Source organism: Heteronotia binoei, chromosome 18, assembly GCF_032191835.1.
Source record: "Heteronotia binoei isolate CCM8104 ecotype False Entrance Well chromosome 18, APGP_CSIRO_Hbin_v1, whole genome shotgun sequence".
Taxonomy (NCBI): domain Eukaryota; kingdom Metazoa; phylum Chordata; class Lepidosauria; order Squamata; family Gekkonidae; genus Heteronotia; species Heteronotia binoei.
The window spans coordinates 51,275,761-51,297,638 of record NC_083240.1 but is presented as its reverse complement, the minus strand read 5'-3'; the positions used below and the strand labels follow the sequence as shown (position 1 = coordinate 51,297,638).

At 45.4% G+C, this 21,878-nt stretch overlaps 1 protein-coding gene across 2 annotated transcripts in view; it reads right to left on the bottom strand.

Annotated features, from left to right (window-relative positions):
- Positions 1-21,878, bottom strand: part of CALN1 (calneuron 1) — a 458,034-nt gene that overhangs the window by 310,994 nt on the left and 125,162 nt on the right. For both annotated transcript variants that reach the window (XM_060259445.1, XM_060259447.1), the window contains exon 2: positions 8,488-8,612. In XM_060259445.1, coding sequence (XP_060115428.1) covers positions 8,488-8,605 — 118 coding nt within the window. In that variant the 5' untranslated portion in view covers positions 8,606-8,612. The remainder of the gene's footprint in view (positions 1-8,487; positions 8,613-21,878) is intronic.

Here is a 21,878-nt window from a genome sequence, read left to right as displayed (position 1 = left end):
AATACCAAGCCTCCTGAGAAACCTGACCCCTCCGTTTCTTCACAGACAACCACCTGAAGCCCTAGGAGAGGTGAGGATGAAATGCTCTTTGCTATCTATACAACGGCTTTGCTTTTACCAAATATAATAGGTTAGGGAACTTGAATATAGGAAAGGCTATAGCCATGCAACCATGCAACAATGTAACCATGTTAACTATGTAACCTTGGGATCATATATTGTCCCTAATCTTTTAAATGCATGTATTGACTAAGAACTAAATAAATTCTTCATATATTTCAGAGCTTGAAGTCTGGTGTCCTTCTTTTTCTGGGTGTGTGTGTGTGTTCTTTCCAGAGTATTTGAATAAAGATCCCCTGTATATTTTATCTGTTAACAGAACACAGACCCGGTGGTGCAAAATATCACCACTGTGATGCAGAGTAGCCTGAGGGAATGGGTGGGTGGCAGCAGTGGTGGCAGCTACATGGCCTGGATGCCAGGGCCAATATGCGGAAACGGAGAGAACGAATCACAGCCAAGATGAACAAAGTACAGGAAAACAATAATTTGATGAAAGATGCAAAAAGCAATAAACAATATATAATAATAATAATAATAATAATAATAATAATAATAATAATAATAATAATAATAATAATAATAATAATAATAACAACAACAACAACTTTTATTTCTATCCCGCCCTCCCCGCCTAGGCGGCTCAGGGCGGCTAACAACAATTTATACGTTAACATAAATAAAACTTTAAATTTAACAGTTAAAATTAAACATATAAAAACCAGTCAGTTAAGTTAAAATACATAATTTACATTACACTATATATAAATATATCTGGCAGTAATAAACTATTATAGCGCTGGTTCTGCCAGTTTAGACAATCTTATATGAGTGTTCTTATATTTAATAGATGGCGGTTCTTTATATCATGCAACTCAGCAGTCAGTGTCACCATAGGCTTGTCTAAAAAGGGCGGTCTTGCAGGCCCTGCGGAATTGATCAAGGTTCCGCAGGGCCCGCACTTCCTCCGGAAGCTGGTTCCACAGTGCAGGTGCCGCAACTGAAAAGGCCTGTACTCTAGTGTTTTGGAGTTTGACCTCTCTCGGCCCAGGGGTAGTCATTTTGTTTTTACCCACTGACCTCAGTGCCCTCTGGGGTTCGTATGGGGAGAGACGGTCCCTTAGGTAGGGTGGTCCTCGGCCATATAGGGCTTTAAAGGTGATAACCAACACTTTGTACTGGACCCTGTAGTTAATTGGTAGCCAGTGCAGTCCGCGCAGCCCCGGCCGTATGTGCTCCCATTTCGAGAGCCCCAATAGTAGCCTGGCCGACGCGTTCTGCACCAGCTGTAACTTCCGGGTCCGGCACAAAGGTAGCCCCAAGTAGAGGGCATTACAGTAGTCCAATCTTGAGGTGACCGTTGCATGGATCACTGTTGCGAGGTCGCGGTGTTCCAGGAAGGGGGCCAACTGCCTTGCCCGCTTCAGATGGAAGAATGCTGACTTGGCAGTGGCTGCTATCTGGGCCTCCATTGATAACGAAGGCTCCAGTAAAACACCCAGACTTTTTACCTGGCGCGCTGGTTCCAATGGTGCGCCGTCGAAAGTTGGGAGAGCTATTCCCCCTCCCAGGGCGCCACGACCCACACAAAGGACCTCTGTCTTCGTTGGATTCAACTTCAACCCACTCAATCTGAGCCACGTCGCCACAGCCTGTAAGGCCCGATCCAGGTTCCCTGGGGCGGAGCCAGGCCGGCCATCCATTAGTAGATAGAGCTGGGTGTCATCTGCATATTGATGGCAACCCAGCCCGAACCTCCGGACAATCTGGGCAAGGGGGCGCATATAAATGTTGAACAGCATTGGGGAGAGAACGGCTCCCTTAGGCACCCCACAATCAAGTGTGCGTCTCTGGGATCGCTCACCCCCAATGGCCACCCTTTGTCCCCGATCAGAGAGGAAGGAGGAAAGCCACTGTAGGGCCAACCCCCCAACCCCTATGTCGGCGAGGCGGCGCTTTAGCAACTGGTGGTCGACTGTATCAAATGCCGCCGACAGGTCTAATAACATCAGTACCGCAGCGCCGCCCCGATCCAGATGCCGCTGGAGGTCATCCACCAAGGCGACCAGCACTGTCTCCGTCCCATGGCCCGGTCGGAACCCAGACTGGCACGGGTCAAGAACGGAAGCGTCATCTAGGAACCTCTGTAGCTGCAGCGCCACTGCCCTCTCAATAATTTTACCTAAAAATGGTAAATTAGACACCGGACGGTAATTCGCCAATTCGGCCGGGTCTGCTGTACTTTTTTTTAGGAGAGGGCGAACCAACGCCTCTATAAACTATTTTACTGTCATTAATTGTAAAGTATCCAAATTTCAAATAATAATTTTCTACATATTTCAAAGTAGTCCATCTGTTCATAAGTATATGTCAAAATAAGTCATCAAAATCGAAGTGAATCTGGACACCACCTCCTAGACTGGGATTGTATATCTGGACTTTTGTATATTTTATATATGCTTATCATAGAATCATAGAGTTGGAAGGGACCTCCAGGGTCATCTAGTAGAACCCCCTGAACAATGCAGGAAACTCACAAATATCTCCCCTAAATTCACAGGATCCTCATCGCTGTCAGATGGCCATCTAGCCTCTGTTTAAAAACCTCCAAGGAAGGAGAGCCCACCACCTCCCAAGGAAGCCTATTCCACTGAGGAATTGCTCTAACTGTAAGGAAGTTCTTCCTAATGTTGAGCCAGAAACTCTTTTGATTTAATTTCAACCCATTGGTTCTGGTCTCACCTTCTGCGGCCACAGCAAACAATTCCACACCATCCTCTATATGACAGTCCTTCAAGTACTTGAAGATGGTGATCATATCACCTCTCAGTCACCTCCTCTCCAGGCTAAACATCCCCAGCTCCTTCAATCTTTCCTCATAGGAGTTGGTCTCCAGACCCCTCACCATCTTCGTCGCCCTCCTCTGGACTCGTTCTAGCTTGTTTATATCCTTCTTAAAATAAATGCCCAAAACTGAACACAATGCTCCAATATCGACATATTGACTACTTTGAAAATATGTGGATAATTACTTGAAATTTGAATACCTTACAATTAATGACACAATATCTTTTAAATGTAAAACTGATTTCCACTGGTCCAATGGGGCTGGGGTGCTTGCCGAGCTCTCATGGTGCAGCTTTGGGGACCCCCTTGCAGATGTCTGCCGTTCTCTCCTTCAGAACCTGTCTTTGGAGACGGGGGGGGGGGCTGCAAGAGCAGGGGGATGGTTGTCATGCTTCCAGTGTCTGGCTGGGAGGGTCTGCCCAAGGGAAATTTCCCTGTGAGTTTAGTGTCAATGGCTTGTTCCTGAGCTGTTCCATTGATTCCGGTAAGTGCAGCAGTCTTATCCAGAGAGAGTACAGGAGAGGCCCTTCCTGAGGGTCTGTAACCACCCCCCACCAACTTGGAGAGACTGTAGAGCAGGGGGAGGTCTCCTGTGTGTTTGGTGGGCATAGCTTTTAGGGGGTCCATTCTGTACACTGTTGAACCTGCGCCTGACATCTCCCCCTAAAGCTCTTTTCCTAGCTTGACCTTAATCCTGTGGGGTTTGACTGCCACAGTGGCACTGGTTCTGCTGGGCTTGCAAAAATACTCCCTCTTCATTTTATTTATTTATTTATTTATTACTTTACATTTATATCCCGCCCTCTCCACAAGCGGACTCAGGGCGGCTTACAACATCATAAAAACAATCAATTCAGTAAAACATATAAAACCATAATTTACTTATCAATTTAAAAACTATTTGCGCTGTCTCAGTCCAGTCTGGCGGTATTGGCTTCTGACTATGATCGCCAGCTTCTGTAGGATGTCCGGTGGCAGCCCATTTTCAATCAACCAGAAAAGCCTGTTTAAATAGTTCGGTCTTACAGGCCCTGCGGAACGCCGACAAATCCCGCAGGGCCCTTATAGCTTCTGGGAGGGTGTTCCAAAGTTCTGGTGCTGCCACCGAGAAAGCCCTGGATCTTGTTGTGCATAGCTTGGCTTCTTTTGGGCCAGGGGCAGACAGCAGATTTTTTGTCCCTGATCGCAGTGCTCTCTGGGGGATATATGGGGAAAGGCGGTCCCGTAGATAGGCAGGTCCCTGACCATAAAGGGCTTTAAAGGTTAATACCAACACCTTGAAGCGAACTCGGAACACAACAGGCAACCAGTGCAGCTCTCTCAGCACTGGCTGAATGTGCTCCCGTCATGGTAGCCCCATTAACAGCTGTGTCGCAGCGTTCTGCACTAGTTGTAGTCTCCGGGTTAGCGTCAGGGGTAGCCCCATGTAGAGAGCATTACAGTGATCTATTCTTGAGGTGACCGTAGCATGGATTACCGTCGCTAGGTTGCTGTGCTCCAGGTAAGGGGCCAGCTGCCGTGCTTGCCGGAGGTGGAAAAAGGCAGATCTAACGGTGGCTGCCACCTGAGCCTCCATTGTAAGGGAGGACTCAAGGAGCACGCCTAAGCTCTTGACCTTGGGGACCGGTATCAGTGGCACCCCGTCAAGGGCCGGCAGCTGGATCTCTCTCCCCGGACCGCCCCGACCCAGGTAGAGACCCTCCGTCTTCGTCGGATTCAATTTCAGCCGACTCAGTCTGAGCCAAGAGGCCACGGCTTGTAATGCCAGGTCTAGGTTTTCCAGGGTAGTCAGACTGGCCACTTCCATCCTCGACCCACTTCAGTCCGGCTTCCGTCCAGGTCACGGGACGGAGACGGTGTTGGTTGCCCTGGTAGATGACCTTCAACGGCATCTGGATCGGGGTGGCTTGGCAGTATTGATGTTGTTGGACCTATCGGCGGCGTTCGATACGGTCGACCATCGGTTGCTGACTTGCCGCCTTGCCGACGCGGGGATTCAGGGGTTGGCCTTGCAGTGGCTTTCCTCCTTCCTTGAAGGTCGGGGACAAAGGGTCGCGATTGGGGGGGAACTGTCCCAGAGGCGCTCACTTAATTGTGGGGTGCCCCAGGGAGCGGTTCTCTCCCCGATGTTATTTAACATCTATATGCGACCTCTTGCCCAGATTGCCCGAAGGTATGGGCTGGGGTGTCACCAGTATGCTGATGACACCCAGCTCTATCTACTTATGGACGGCCAACCGGTCTGCGCCCCAGAAAACCTAGATCGGGCATTACAGGCCGTGCCTGAGTGGCTCAGACTGAGTGGACTGACACTGAATCCTGCGAAGACAGAGGTCCTTTGTTTGGGCCGTCGGGGACCAGGGGGGGAAATCCCCCTGCCAGCTTTTGACGGTGTACCGCTGAGGCCAGCGGACAGGGTCAGGAGCCTGGGGGTGCTATTGGAGCCGTCCCTAAAGATGGAGGCTCAGATAGCGGCCACTGCCAAGTCCGCGTTTTTTCATCTTAGACGGGCAAGGCAGTTGGCCCCCTTCCTGGCCCCCGACGACCTAGCAACAGTGATCCACGCTACGGTCATCTCGAGGTTGGATTACTGCAATGCCCTCTACATGGGGCTGCCCCTGTGCCGGACCCGGAAATTGCAGCTAGTGCAGAATGCTGCGGCCTGGCTGTTATTGGGCCTCCCAAGGTGGGGGCACATCCGGCCGGGCCTTCGGGCTCTGCACTGGCTTCCAATAATATACCGAGTCCGGTACAAGGTGCTGGTCATCACCTTTAAAGCCCTATATGGCCTGGGACCTGCCTAACTGAGGGACCGTCTCCCCACACGTTCCCCAGAGAGTACTGAGGTCTGGCACTCAAAATCTGCTCACCATCCCCGGGCCCAAGGAAGTGCGTCTCAAGGCAACTAGAGACAGGGCCTTTTCCACAATGGCCCCTATGTGGTGGAACCAGCTACCGGAAGAGGTGAGGGCCCTGCGGGACCTTGCTCAGTTCCGCAGGGCCTGTAAGACAACCCTCTTCCGGTTAGCCTATGCCTGATTAGATAATGTAGCTACCAGATTTCTGTGATTATACTGTATAGTTTTAATGTTATAATTCTAAGGTTTTTAGGTTTTAATTGTCTGATTTTAAATGTAATAACTTGCTCTGATTTTACTGTTTTATTGTCGTTGTAAGCCGCCCTGAGCCACTTGTGGGAAGGACGGGATAGAAGTCACCAAATAAATAAATAAAATAAATCAATCAATAGGTAGAGCTGGGTGTCATCCGCATATTGATGGCAACCCAGTCCATACCTCCTGACAATCTGGGCAAGGGGGCGCATATAGATATTAAATAGCATCGGGGATAGGACCGCTCCCTGCGGCACCCCACAACTAAGGGAGTGCCTCTGGGATGCTTCCTCCCCTATCACCACCCTTTGTCCCCGATCTTGGAGAAAGGAAGTCAGCCACTGCAAGGCAGATCCCTGAATCCCCACATCGGTAAGGCGGTCAGTCAGTAGCTGGTGGTCAACCGTATCAAAAGCGGCTGACAGATCTAATAACAGCAGCACTGCAGAACCGCCCTGATCCAGATGTCGCATAAGATCATCCATGAGGGCGACCAGAACTGTCTCCGTCCCGTGACCTGGCCAGAAGCCGGACTGGAATAGATCCAGTGCGGAAGTGTCCTCCAGGAATCCCTGCAGCTGAGTCGCCACCGCCCGCTCTATGACCTTACCCAGAAAGGGAAGGTTTGACACCGGCCGATAGTTCGCCAATGTGGCCGGGTCTGCTGATGGTTTTTTTAAGAGGGGACGGACCACTGCCTCTTTAAGAGGTGTGGGAAAGATCCCTTCAATCAGGGACCTGTTGATGATGTCCTGTAGTGGTTCACGTAGCCACGTTTGGCTAGCCTTTATAAGCCAAGACGGGCACGGATCTAACCTACAGGTCGTAGGGCGTACAGCTGCAAGGATCATGTCGACTTCCTCCAGACTGAGTGGACTGAAGGAATCCAGAATTGAACCAGAAGACGTGCTCGGTGCCCCAAGTTCATCTACTGTATTAATTATGGTGGGTAGGTCGTGTCGGAGTGACGAGACCTTATCTGCGAAATAGCTTGCAAAAGCCTCACAGCCTATTTCCAATTCTCTACTATTTTGTTTGCCCTGCAGCAATTCTGTTAAATGACCGAATTATACTAAACAATTGTGCTGGGCGCGAGGTCGCAGATGCGATTCTGGATGCAAAGTATTCCTTCTTTGCAGTCCGAATAGCCATCTCATAGGCCCTCATAAATGACCTATATGATGTTCTCGTAGCTTCGTCACGAGCGCGGCGCCATTGTCTCTCTAGTCGTCTTAATCGTCGTTTCATCGATCGCAGCTCCGGGGTATACCACGGAGCGGATCGTGATCGAGGATGAAGAGGACGTCTGGGGGCGATTTCGTCGATGGCCCCGGAGAGCCGGTTGTTCCAGGTCTCCACTAGTCCATCCAACGAGTCGCCGGTAGGCCAAGGGTCCTGCATAGCCATCTGAAGCCGCAATGGGTCCATCTGACTACGCGGGCGAGCCAAAATCTGCTTACCGCCTAAACGGGACAGGGGTGGTATGTCCACACGGGCCTTCAGGACCTGGTGGTCAGACCATGGCACTGCCTCAGCAGATATCTGGCCCACTGTTACTCCCGCCACAAAGATCAGGTCTAGTGTGTGCCCAGCCTGGTGTGTGGGCGCTGTTACATATTGGGAAAGTCCCAGTGCTGCCATGGAAAGCACTAGGTCCGTCGCGCGAGTGGAAGCTGCGTCCTCAGCATGGACATTGAAGTCACCCAAGACTATAAGTCGAGGGTGCTCCAATGCCCAGCCTGTTACAGCCTCCATCAAGGATGGCAGGGCACTGGCTGGTGCGTTAGGCAGACGGTACACCAGCCAGATTGCCAAACTCTTCCCAACGTCCCACTCCAGGCCCACACACTCCACGCCCTTGATCTCTGGTGGCGGAAGTATCCTGAAGGAGCAATCCTCCCGCATGAAAAAGGCCACCCCTCCCCCCGCCCGCTAATCCGGGCCTGTTTCTACAACAGATTCTCTGGTTTGACCATAGCCCATTGGAAACAATAGAGGATGTGGGCACCTTCTTTGAGGGAGCGTTAATTTTTATTTATTTATTTTATTCAATTTTTAGTCCGCCCTTCCCGTAGAACAGGCTCAGGGTGGGTTACATCATAACTCAGATCCTGTAAAAAGCCAGTCCTCACCATACGTGGAGGGCAGGTAGAGAGGACTCAGCAGGAGACCCGCCGTGAGTCTGGTGTTTCTTGGAGGCTGGAGGGAGGAGGGCTGTTTTACCACTTCATGAACCAAACTGCTTCATCTAGCATAAAGAAGTTTGCAACAGTCTGCTGTTTGTGAGCTATGCATGTCCCAAACCATGAATCGAACCACATTTTCCTGGATCATCCCCATCCCTACTTACAACATTTCCTCCTCTTCTTTATCCTTACAATGCCAACCATGAAGAATCTCTGATGCAGAGACAGGAGGGGATGGGGGTGGTGTGGTGACAATTCATGCCCTCCCGCTTCCTCCTTACCATCGAGCTCCTCCACCGAGATGTTGGCCAACTGTTCGCTGTCGCTGCCAGCCGAGATGGAGCGGTTCAGGTAGTTTCCTTTGTACAACAAGCCAGCTGTGACATGGTGGAAGGGCATCTTCTCCCTGATGGCAGAGGAAACACAGGGATGCAGGAGGAGTCATTCTAAGCCCTGTCAAAACTTTACCCCAAAAAGTCCAAAGGCAGAATTCATTCCGAAGGGGCAGCCAGAATCGCATATAAAGAGAACCACTCCGTGGCCAGACTCAGGGCCAAGCTGGTTGAGTCTGGGATCTGCCTTCGTCTTGTGCCTGACGAGGTGCAGATGTCCTCAACAGGCCATGGGCCGCCTATCTATTTATATCACACACATCTTCCCAACAGGGGTGCAAATGGGGTGGGGGGTGGAGGCTTCTGTGTGAGGATCAAATGAAGCTGGGAGTGGCCTCAGAGGGTGCCCAGCCAGGACCTCCTATTTGGCACAGCTTCCTGTCCTCTATCACACATGAAATCCCACCGCTTTTCTCTCTTCTCCTATGCATAGACATTATGTCCAAGGAACCAACACAGCCCAGAGCAAAGCAAAACAAAACATGGACTATCTCAAGGAAGGGCTGGACTAAAAGTGCTGCAGGGAGGGACAGAGTGGGGAGTGGGGGGTGGGGAGGGAACACTCTGGGAATCCGAATCTCTTACTGAAGGGCCACTGAACAGTTTGGTTTCCCAATTCCAAGAAATAGCCCAGAGTCAACCCATAGAATTTTGTACCCCTAACCCTCCCCCCTCTTGCTCAGTAAAAGACATCTCTCAAATGTACTTTTTGAAATGCCTTCAGTCAAGTCCATGAGGGCAGCAATTATTCTAACCAATATAAGCTCAGGCAACTTAAAAACTGTATCTGACACCTCGGCCTGCCCCTTGATTATTCCTGACAGTATTAAAATGGCACAGGAATCAGCCATCAGCGCAAACAGGTTCAAAAGGAATGAAGTGGGATATAGTGCAATGTTTTAAACCTATAATTGGTTTGTGCTAATGCTAGTTCAATAGAAAATAGGGGAAACATGAAGACTAGTTAGGGCATCAATAAATATAAAGGAAAGCAAGTGCAGGGATGTCTTGTGCCAAACTCTGGGAACAGGTGGCTTTCCCTCTCCACATGTCCAATATGGATTTAGATCACTCCTAAGCCTCCTGCCTGTTCCTGCTTCCATACGTTTATGTGGCTTCATTCTGCCTCAGACGTTCCCAGCTCTCCTGCCAAAGTCCATTTCAACCCGCCTTCCCTCTGCCCTTGGTGAGGAAACACAGCAGCCACTTCCACAGGGGGGACTTCTTGCCTGGGAGCCTGACAACGGGTGTCCCTGCCAAATGCCGAGGGTCCCTCTGCAAGAACCCTGCTCTCTCCAGAGGCCAACTGTTTCCTCCTCTGCTCCTCTGGGGGCTTCTTTTGGAAAGCGTTTAGGGGGAGGTTTAGGTGCACCTCTTCTGCCTGGCCTGTTGTTATCAGGGACACAGGTAAAGCCCAGACTTTAAACATCTCTCCAGCTGACACAGCCTGGCCAGGCCTTTATCCAACAGTGGGGAATTACACTTGAATCTTTGTGCCAAAGAACAACCTCCACACCAGAGAACTCCCCAAGTGCTGCAGAGCCTGCCCACTGGCTCCATGGAATCTTTTGCCATCAGTGCTTTGAGAAGGGACAGTCCTTCATTGGATATCCCAAGCGCCTTTGCCCTGAATTGGTTGACCAGGTGTTCTTCCACTGCAATTTCAACAAGAGCATGTGCTCCATAGACCTTATACCTGTTCTAAGTTCCCAGGGAGGTTGGAGATATATTCCTCCTACCTGCAGACCATTCAAAGGAGACCTCCATTCAAGTGGATAAATTCCGTGCTTAGGGTTTTATTCATAAGGAAGATGAGAATCCAAATTTTAAATACCCAGTAAGTATAAGAAGTTTTTTTTTAAAAAATTAAATTCTAATTTTCCTTAAATGTTTATGCCTATATAAAATGTGTTCTAGATGCAGATTCTGTACAACAGAGGGTCAAGCAAAGGACAAGGATTAAAACTGAGGGATCATGGGGCTACCTTAAACTCTGTTACTTTAGAACTTTATTACATCTATAGATTAAACTGCAGCGGCCCCCAACCCCTGGGCCCTGGACCAGTACTGGTCCATGGCATGTTAGCAACCGGGCCATGAGTTGTATAATTATTTCATTATATATTACAATGTAGTAGTAGTAATAATAAGACAAACACTGGATTTATATCCTGCCCTCCACTCCGAATTTCAGAGTCTCAGAGCACCTCACAATCTCCTTTCCCTTCCTCCCCCACAACAGACACCTTGTGAGGTAGGTGGGGCTGAGAGAGCTCTCCCAGAAACTGCCCTTTCAAGGACAACCTCTGCCAGAATCATACCGTTAGAAGGGACCTCTAGGGTCATCTAGTCCAACTCCCTGCACAATGCAGGAAACTCACAAATACCTCCCCTAAATTCACAGGATCTTCATTGCTGTCAGATGGCCATCTAGCCTCTGTTTAAAAACCTCCAAGGAAGGAGAGCCCACCACCTCCCGAGGAAGTCTGTTCCACTGAGGAACCGCTCTAACGGTCAGGAAGTTCTTCCTAATGTTGAGCTGGAAACTCTTTTGATTTAATTTCAACCCACTGGTTCTGGTCCTACCTACTGGGGCCACAGAAAACAATTCCACCAGAGTCGGAAACGACTGGTGCTTGCACAGGGGACCTTTCCTTTCCTATTCCTTCATCCAAATCATTGATAAAGATATTGAACAAAACAGGTCCCAGGTCCCTATCCCAATATCATAGTGAGATAGAGAAAGGAGGAAGGGGTGAGAGAGATTGCCAAGTGGGAAAGGCTGTCAGGAACTCAGGTTAGTTAGTTAGCTAGTTAACAGTGAGTTAACAGAAGCCTACTGGGAAGCAAGACCCCTCCATACTTCTGCATAGGCAACCACCTAGTGCCATAGGAGAGGTGAGAATGAAATGCTTTTTGCTATCTTTACAATAGCTTTGCTTTGACCAAATATAATAGGCTAGGGAATCTGAGCATAGGAAAGACTATAACCATGTAACTAAGAAACTATGTAACCATGGGTCATGTAACCATACACACCCTTGAGTCCATGTAGTCATGTAATCCTGTCAGAATGCTTCAGTACCTAAGATTTAAATAAATTTTCAATATATATTTCAGAACCTGAAGTCTGGTGTCTTTGTCTCTGAGGGATGTTCTTCCCAGAGTATCTGAATAAAGATCCCCTTTTTAGTACATAGGGGCAGAACCCTGTATACTTTATCTGTTAACAAGACAACCCTCATTTGCAACCTTTATGCATGGGAGAAGTCAGGAAAGAGGGTGAGAGAGCTGGTACTCTGTAAACTCCAGCAGGAACAAGCAATCACATTTGCAAATTTAATTTGTGTGGTGCAGAGCAGAAAGTGCTAGTTGTCTGTGAAATCCAACAGCAGTGAAACTCATTTGCAACTCTGTGCTTGGTTTAGCAGAAGACAAAACATCCATTCCATACACAAGCATGACCCAAAAACATGCTGATCTTTATATATAAATTCAGTACTAGCAGGTAGGAATAAAAACAGATGCTTGAAGTTTGTATATTGCTAAACGTTTAAACTAGCCTTGCTTTGCAGACCTTGGAAATTATGGAGGAACAGAACTCAACAAATACATTAGGCTGGTTGCTGGCGTGGAGTTGAGAAAAAGGTGGAGTTGGGAAAGGGCATTATTAAGTTTTACTAGTATTCTGCTACTTTTCTATTCCAGTTGCCACAAGAAGAGATTATGTTCTCACAGCAGCAGGTCAAAACTCCACTGCTTGAATATATTTTAATCATAATTTCCCTGACTTTCCCTGACCAATTTCCATTTCCCTGACTTTCCCGAAAGTGACAACCCTGTAGATAACTCACTGAAGATGTTCACTCAGTGCGCAACAGCGATTTCTTTTTTTTTTTTTTTTTTATAAAGGCAAATTCTATTCGGGGGCTAGTGGGAAGGGAACTGAAAACAAATCAGCCAGTATCATAATGCCCCTGTATAAATCTATTGTGTGGCCTCATTTGGAGTACTGTGTATAATTCTGGTCACCACACCTCAAAAAAGATATTACAGCAGTAGAAAAAGTGCAGAAAAGGGCAGTTATAATGATTTAAGGGTTGGAACACTTTCGCGATGAAGCAAAGTTAAAATGCTTGGGGCTCTTGAGCCTGGAGAAACAATGACTGAGGCGTGATATGACCAGGGCCAGGGCTTTTTCGGCCCTGGCCCCAATCTGGTGGAATCTGCTCCCTACAGAGGTTAGGGCCCTCCCGGATTTGTTACCATTCCAGAGGGCCTGCAAGATGGAGCTGTTTCGCCAGGCCTTTGGCTGAGGCGGGTGGACTTCCTTAGTTTGCTTTTCTATCTAATTGGCCTCCCAACACTGATTAATACTGATTAACATCTAGACTGGAGGAAAATCAGGCCCAGGCAGTTGACATTCCTTGGACACCTAAGCTCTGGATTTAAGTGTCTACAGTACCCACGCTGCCTTAAGTTAAATCCGAGCTTTTGGCTCAACAGTTTTAACCTTAATGTTATAATTGTTTGACTGTTTTGTTGCTTATTTATAGAGGTATTGTTGGTTTTAACTGTTTGACCTGTTGGAATCCGCCCTGAGCCCTTATGAGAAAGGGCGGAATACAAATCCGCAGAAATAAATAAAATAAATAAATGTGATAGTGGCTTACAAAATATCAATGGGACAGAGAAGGCAGAGAAAGAAATACTTTCCTCCCTTTCTCACAATACGAGAACTCAAGGGCACTCAGTGCAGTATGAGCAGTAGGCTTAGAAAAGATAAAAGGAAGTCCTTCACCCAAAAAGTAATTACCATGTGGCATTCACTGCCACAGGAAGTGGTAGCAGCTTCAAGAGGTGATTGGATAAATATATGGAGCAGAGGTCCATCAGTGGCTATTACACACAATATAGATGGAACAGATGGTATTGTGGTGCTGGGGGTGCGACTGTGTGAAGGCTTCTGGAGTTCTAGCCCTGGTGGTGAACCTCCTGATGGCACCTGGGTTTTGAAGGGCTGTCATATAGAGGACAGTGCAGAATTGTTTTCTGTTGCCCCAGAAAGTCGGACCAGAACCAACAGGTGGAAATTAAATCAAAAGTTTCCAGCTCAACATTAGGAAGAACTTTCTGACAGTGAGAGCAGTTCCTCAGTGGGACAGGCTTCCACCTTGATAGGCGGTAAACTCTTCCAGAGGCTAGATGGCCATCTGACAGCAATGCTGATTCTGTGAATTAGGCAGATCATGAGAAGGAGGACAGGAAGGGTTGCATCAGTACTTAGTTCTTGTGACCTTCTTACACACCCAGGGAAATGCTGATGGTATGAGGATCAACCAAGTATCAATGACATACACTCCGTTTTATACAAGCATAGTTAAGAATTTATTGAGTCTCTATAATAGGTATCAACCCTCTAGCCAGAGAGTTGCCAGGAATGGGATGAAAGGTAACAGCCAGTATTCATACTGTGGCAAAAAGGCACTTCTCCCCCCTCCTGCTTTCTCACACCAAGTTGAACACAGGTCCGTTGGTTCCCTGTCCTCAAGGTCATTTGCACATAGGAAGGACATAGCAGACCGGGCACCAGAATCTCTTTGCTATGACAAGATAAACCAGGGATTGCCAGCACCAGATACAGCTTATAAAATGCAAAGGTTTCTACTACAAAGTAAGGAGCATCAACCCCCCCCCCCCAACCCGCGCACACACACAACATAAACAGTGCTACAGGAATACATCAAAGATCAAGCAAAGAAAACATCCTTTTGGCAGGACACAATCCTTATTAGATGGCCACTTTGGGGTCAGCAATTTTTCTCCAGGCTAGTTTGACCAGGGATCCTGGAGTTTTTGCCAGGGGTCACTGGGGATGTATGTGTGAGGGGAGGTATTTGTGAGTTTCCTGAATTGTGCAGGGGGTTGGACTAGATGACCCTGGAGATCCCTTCCAACTCTACGCCTACGCCTGACTAGACAAATGTAGCTTTCTAGATCTTAGATTTTTGTGATTATACTGCACAGTTTTAATGTAAAATGTAAAATTTTAAGGTTTTTAGGTTTTAAATGTTTGAATTTAAATGTATTAATTTGTTCCGATTTTATTGTTTTATTATTTGTTGTAAGCCGCCCTGAGCCACTTGTGGGAAGGGCGGGATATAAGTTACGGAATAAATAAATAAATAAATTCTATGACCATTGTATGACACAGAGTGTTGGACTGAATGGGCCACTGGTCTGATCCAAAATGGCTTCTCTTGTTTTCTCATGATCAAAATCCTAGATTGTAACCACAGAATCATAGAATCCTAGAGTTGGAAGGGACCTCTAGTCCAATCCCCTGCACAATGCAGGAAACTCACAAACACCTCCCCCTAAATTCACAGGATCTTCATTGCTGTCAGATGGCCATCTAGCCTCTGTTTAAAAAACTCCAAGGAAGGAGAGCCCACCACCTCCCATTTTCCAGCTGTATTTTTCTCTCAACTCTCCGTTTCTCAAGGGCGGGGAATTGGGGCCACAGGGACAGGTTTACCTGCGACTGGCAGGCAGGAGGCAAGCCCAGGGCTCCGAAAAACCGAACACTGCACTGTCCATGGCGGAGTCATTTGACTGGAATTGGCTGTTTTATTTGTTGCTGTCCCCCGCTCTACATTTTGTGCTTCAAAATTTCATCTCAATTCTGCTTGTATGGGTTTTATTGTTTCCTGTTTTGTTCATACATCTATAATAAATCAGGCACAGTCCATATTTTAGATATTGTTGTCATTGTTAACAGATTTTTTAAGTTTAGTGTTCGCACCCCCCCCCCCCCGGATGCTGCTGGGGGGACACAGCATATGAATCCAGTTTAGCTCAACCAGCAGCCAAGCACAGGTGCGGAGGGGGGGAACCTCCCAGGTGCTTATCTGCCTGGTGGTGGTGTTGGGCATTTGTGTCAAATGAGACTGGGGGTTTTCTTGGATCAAATAATTAAGCACTTGCACAATCTACTTCCTGTCCACATGGGTGGACCCCCCCCCCCAAAAAAAAAAAAAGCTGTTCAGGGGCCCTTCTCTCAGGAGTCATTCCTTATCTGAAAACACACACAGACCAAAATGGAGTTCTGAGTCTTTCAACTCTCCCACACTGATCTTCTTAAAAGAAATGCCAAGCAGGGCTCTTCCAGCAGCTTAAAAACAAACACTTTTCTAAAAAAAATTCCAGAATACCCTTTTGTGGTTACAGAACAACCAACAGTACATTGAGTCCAGCATCCTGTTTCACAGAGTGGCCAACCTGTTGCCCCAAACACCAGGCCTTCTTCCAAAGCTGACTCCTGGTTTTCAGAGGTTTGCTTTCTCTCATTATATGGAGGCTACCTTTATACAGGTACTAAACACAAGTACCCAGCTTGCTGGGGGGAAAGTGTAGAGGACTGGGGAAGACACCACCCCATAATAAGTCTACCGTGAAAACGTTGTGATGCGACATCACCCCAGAGTTGGAAACGACTGGCACTTGCACAGGGGCCTACCTTTTAACCTTTTTTACCTTTACTCACCATGGCTAACAGTCATTTATGGACTACAGTTCTGTGAATCTGCCTCATCAGCTCTTAAAGACATCTATGCTTGTAGCCATCAATATATTTTCTCCCAAGATTTATTGATTGAAGCTCTTTTTGCTCTCCTGAGTCTATTGCCCATCTACTTCATTGCATGCCCCTAGTCTTATGGTAGAAGGAGAGAAGGTGCTCTCTACCTACCTTTTGTGCACCATGAATAATCCCAATAACTGATTCAGTGCCTTCCTTTAGTCATCTTTCCTCTGAACAGAAAAGACCCAGGCTCCTGAGGACATTCCTAGATCCCTGCCTATGAGGAAAGAAGTCAGACTCCTCTTGGTTGTCCCTTCCTGCAGCATTTACTGCTCTTCCATATCCTTTTGGTGATCTGGTGGCCAGAGCTGCACACCGTCTTCCACATGAACAGGGTCTCTACAACAGACAGAGCTGGAGTCTGAAAGACACTTGCATCTTGTCAACAGAAACCCAACTGAGCTGCTCCCACTGCTGAGGCAGGACTTTAGGAGCATTCTCTGGGGGCTCTATCTGTTGTGCGACATCTGAGCCAAGACCTTACTTTGCGTACCATTAAGCAACAAAAAAAGCATCACTAGTACAAAGTCTTCCTTCTTGTCTCCAAAAGAACCTCCTCAAGGTCGCTGCAATGCCCTTGTCAAAACTCTTGCCAAAAAGCACATACAATTGCCCCGCAATGCCAACTGCCAAGGGTGCTGCTGCCAGAAGGACTCAGATGAGTCTCTGATGCAATAGGCGACAACATGCCAGAGGGGAGAGCTGAAAGCAGGTCTCAAGTCATTCTATTGCCCATAAGGCTACGTTAAAAGAAGCCCCACAGCAGCACACGGTACAGAGTAGGTGATTGTGTGAAGGAGCAAGCTCTCCAAAGGGATGGATTTGGAGGCACAGATGCAAAAAGACAGTAGACTGATCACTGGCTGCTTTAATTGTTTTTAACTGCATCCTCAGATTTTAATTTGCTTGATTGTTTTCTGGCAGTGTTTTACCAAAGCAAAATTAAGCATTCATAATCTAGAAGGGGGAAAGGAAGCAAATAAATCGAAGGGAAAACAGGGCTGCTGCACTTACCTGTAACTGATGTTCACTGAGTGTCTTCTGTGCAGGCTCACAATGGAATTGCTCATGGGTAGGCCTGCTGCCAGAGATGAATTTCTGGCAAAAAGCTTCCACTAGGGGGCACTGTGCACTGGTGCAGAGTGATTCATTCCAGCCCAAACAGTCACATGCTCCATGCATCTGCATTCCCTCCCCTCAGTTCCAACTGAGCCACTGCAAGCCCAAGAAAAGGAAAGCTCACAGCAAGGCAGGAGAGCGGAAACGTGTGTCTGCACGGAAGACACAGGATGAACACAAGTCACAAGTAAGGGCAACCCTGTTTTCCCCTTCTGTCTTCTGTGCAGGTCCACCCTGGGATATTAGTGAGCCCTTTACTGGTCATTGGAACAGGAAATGTGGTGCTGCTTTCCCCACATGGTCGCCGGTCCAGTGCGTGATGATGCCATATGAAGGCGCTGGCTGAGGATTATCAAAAATTGTCCAATATCCTTTTATATTCCATTCTTCTTCTACATAACATCTAAACTTTTTTCACTGTTTTTCATACACTTCCAAATCATAGTCACTTAAGATTCTTGTTAGTTTGTCCATCTCATTCCATGTTATAACTTGTTATAACTTTTACAATCCAATCCCATTTTTCTGGTATTTTTTCTTGCTTCCATAACTGCACATACAATGTCCTAGCCGCTGAAAGCAAGTACCAGATCAAAGTTCTATCTTCTTTTGGAAATTTTTCCATTTGTAATCCCAATAAAAAAGTCTCTGCTACTTTCTTGAATTCATATCCCAAGATCTTTGAAATTTCTCATTGAATCATCTGCCAATACTTTTTTGCTCTTTCACAAGCCCGCCACATATGGTAAAAAGAGCCTTCATGTCTTCTACATTTCCAACATCTGTCTGGCATCTTGTTATTCATCTTTGCCAATTTTTTAGGAGTCATATACCACCTATACATCACCTTAAAACAATTTTCTTTTATACTCTGACATATTGATAATTTCATAGAGTTCTTCCAAAGATACTTCCATGTATCCATCTGTATTTCTTTATTTACATTGATTGCCCACTTAATCATTTGAGATTTTACTACCTCATCTTCTGTAGACCATTTTAACAGTAACTTATATATTTTTGAAATTCATTTTTCATTATCTCCAAGCAGAACTTTTTCCATTTCTGTTTGCTCACGTCTTATTCCTTCAGTTTTGATATCATTCTCCACCAGGCTTTTTATTTGTTGCATTTGAAACCAATCATATTTTTTATTCAATTCCTCAGCAGTTTTCAATTCTACTTTGCCACTTTGTATTTTTAGTAATTAATTGTATGACAATCCTCTCTCTTCACTGGTTTCAGCTGTTATTTTTATTACTTCTGCTGGCACTATCCATAATGGCTTTCTCTCATCACCATATTTCTTTGGAAGGGGAGGGATGGTGGCTCAGTGGTAGAGCATCTGCTTGGTAAGCAGAAGGTCCCAGGTTCAATCCCTGGCATCTCCAAAAAAGGGTCCAGGCAAATAGGTGTGAAAAACCTCAGCTTGAGACCCTGGAGAACCGCTGCCAGTCTGAGTAGACAATACTGACTTTGATGGACCGAGGGTCTGATTCAGTATAAGGCAGCTTCATATGTTCATATGTTCTTGTACTTCATCCATGTATTTAACAAATTATTTCTAATAACATCCATCTTTTTCTTCCCATAGTACATATAAGCATGCCAGCCGAATTTATTTCCATGAGCTTCCAACATTAAAAGTTTTTTATTCAACAGCGTCAGCCAGTCTTTTATCCATACTAAGCAAACTGCATCATGATATAGTCTTAAATCTGGTAGCTGGAATCCTCCTCTCTCTTTAGCATCTGTTAAATTTTTCATTTTAATCCTTGGTTTCTTCCCAGCCCATACAAATTCTGAAATCTTCCTTTGCCATTTATTAAATTGTTTGTTATCTTTCACAATTGGAATGGTTTGAAACAAATATATTATTCTCGGCAGAATATTCATCTTAATTGCAGCTATTCTGCCCAGCAATGACAGATTAAGTTTATTCCATTTCACCATATCTTCATCCATTTTATGCCATAGCTTTTCATAGTTATTTTTGAACAAATCAATATTCCTCATTGTTATCTCCAAGCCCAAACACTTTACTTTAGAAGTAACTTCACATCCCGTCAGTCTCTGCAATTCCTTTTGCTTATTTACTTGCATGTTTTTACATAAAAATTTCGATTTTTCTTTATTAACATAAAGTCCCGCCAACTCTCCATATTCTTGTATCTTGGCTAACAGCAAAGGTATTACTTGTATAGGATTTTCAGCTATAAACATTATATCATCAGCAAACGCTCTATATTTATAAGTAAATCCTCTAATTTTCAGCCCTTCTATTTTTTATCGTCTAATATTTGCATCAGCAAAATTTCAAGAGTCATTATAAACAACAATGGTGAAAGCGGACAACCTTGTCTTGTACCTTTACTGATCATCATATCCTCTGTGAGGTCTGCATTTATACACAGCTTTGCTCGCTGTTCCATATATATTGCTTTTATCATTCTTATGAAGTGTTCTCCAAGTTCTATCTTTTCCATTACTGAAAACATAAAGTCCCAGTTCAAATTATCAAAGGCTTTCTCTGCATCCACAAAAAATAATGCGACTTCTTTTTCTGGATGTTTTTCATAATATTCTACAATATTTACAACTGTTCTTATATTGTCTCTTATTTGCCTTTTAGGGAGAAATCCTGCTTGATCTTCCTTTATGAAATTAATTAAATATTGTTTAAGTCGTTCTGCCAAGATTCTTGTGTATATCTTATAATAATTATTTAATAATGAAATTGGTCTGTAGTTCTGTATGTTTGTAACATCTCTATGTTCCTTGGGGATCAACAAAATTATAGCTTCTTTCCAAGTGTTTGGTATTTTTCCTTTTATCATATTCATCAATTTTTGCAGTTTTGGTACTAATTCTTCTTTAAAGGTTTTGAAAAATTTAGCCGTATATCCATCTGGCCCAGGTGCCTTTCCCATTTTCATTGCATTAATTGCTGGTTCAATTTCAATTTTTTCAATTGGATCATTCAAAATAACTCATGTGCCTTTGTGATTGTAATCCTCCTTCCATTAAGCTGAAAACTCAAGCCTTCAGGTATTATCCATCTATATCTTATTTCATTAGTACGCAATTTCTCTGTCAGTTTCTTGTATGTTTTCCTATCATTTATCACTTGGCAACTCTTTCATTATTCTGACTCTGCTCCCTCCTACTATCAGTCTTTTGGAAATTTTTATTCAAAATTTTCCCTGCCATGTCTTTTGACATAAATTTTATAACTATATCTCTTAGCAAATTTTTGCTCTTGGCATATGATGAGTTAACTCTGTACATGTTATCATACATATTTCTAGTCCCTTCAGGATCTTCCTCCAGAAAGTCAGCAATTATTTTCACCATATATTCCTTTAAGTCAGTTCCCTCCTCTTCAGGTACTCCTCTCAGATGAACTTGAGTTTCCATCATTCTGCAGTCATGTATTATCACATTCTCTTGCAGCTTTAGCAATGTGTAATAATGTACTTCAACCTTCTCCTCTACATCCTGGGCTTTTTTTGTGACCACCACCACGTCATTTTTAAAATCTTCCACTTCCTTTTTAAGATCTCCAATATCTTTTTTACAGGTTGTTAACATCTTGTCGACTCCTTTCATTATTCTAGCTTTTGTCTTGCATTTTTTCCAAAGAGAGAGCTCTTGCACGTGTTGTTTTTGACTCTGACATCAAAGAAAGCCTACAAAAATTTTAACGTCTCAAAATCAAAATCCAAACAGCAGATTCAATAACTTAGAACTTGCCCTTTTAAATAAGCCTAATTTCGCCATTCTACGACCTTCCTGGGCTTAGATGACCACAGGTATTTTAAACAAATACTTCTTTCCCAATTTTTAGCATTGTCCTTATTTTAACAAAGTCCAAAGTTTAATCTTTCTTTTCTTTGTCTTTCCCTCTTTCTAGAGCACTCCTTCCCACCTTCCAAAATTATTTAGTTCGCCTTAAAAAAGTCCCAGAGTGAAAGATTATAATCAGTTACCTCTGCACTGATATCCAGCTTAACTTCGGTCTCTTCAAATATCAGATGTTCATCAGTCCCAAAAGAGCTTAGGATCTTGTCAAGCTTATGCCAATTAAATGGCTCTATAAGCCTCTGTAGATGATGAAAAACGCCACTCTTCTCCGACGATCCCTCAAAGCCTCTAAAGAGCCCCCAACGGAGCTCCCTATCAGCCAAGGTTAACCTCCTCTGAGTTACTGTGCGTATCCTGGACAAATCTCTAACTGAGAAATGTAGGCAGAAGGTCAAAGAAAGCCTTTTCCTACCCTGAACAGAGGCTTAAGACTGTCCCCGTTCAGAGGACCGGTCAGCTCAGCACGATTCCCAAGCCGGAAGACCCCTGAGACAAGGGAAGCCTTGAAACCACTTTGACATAAACTCAAGGCTAAGCCTCAGAACTGATACTGAAAACTTTATTAGGCATGTGTTGATAAGAATCCAGATAACAGGAAGTAGGAGACAATACAGTTATATTATAAAAGAAAATGTCATTTAAAACTACAAACATC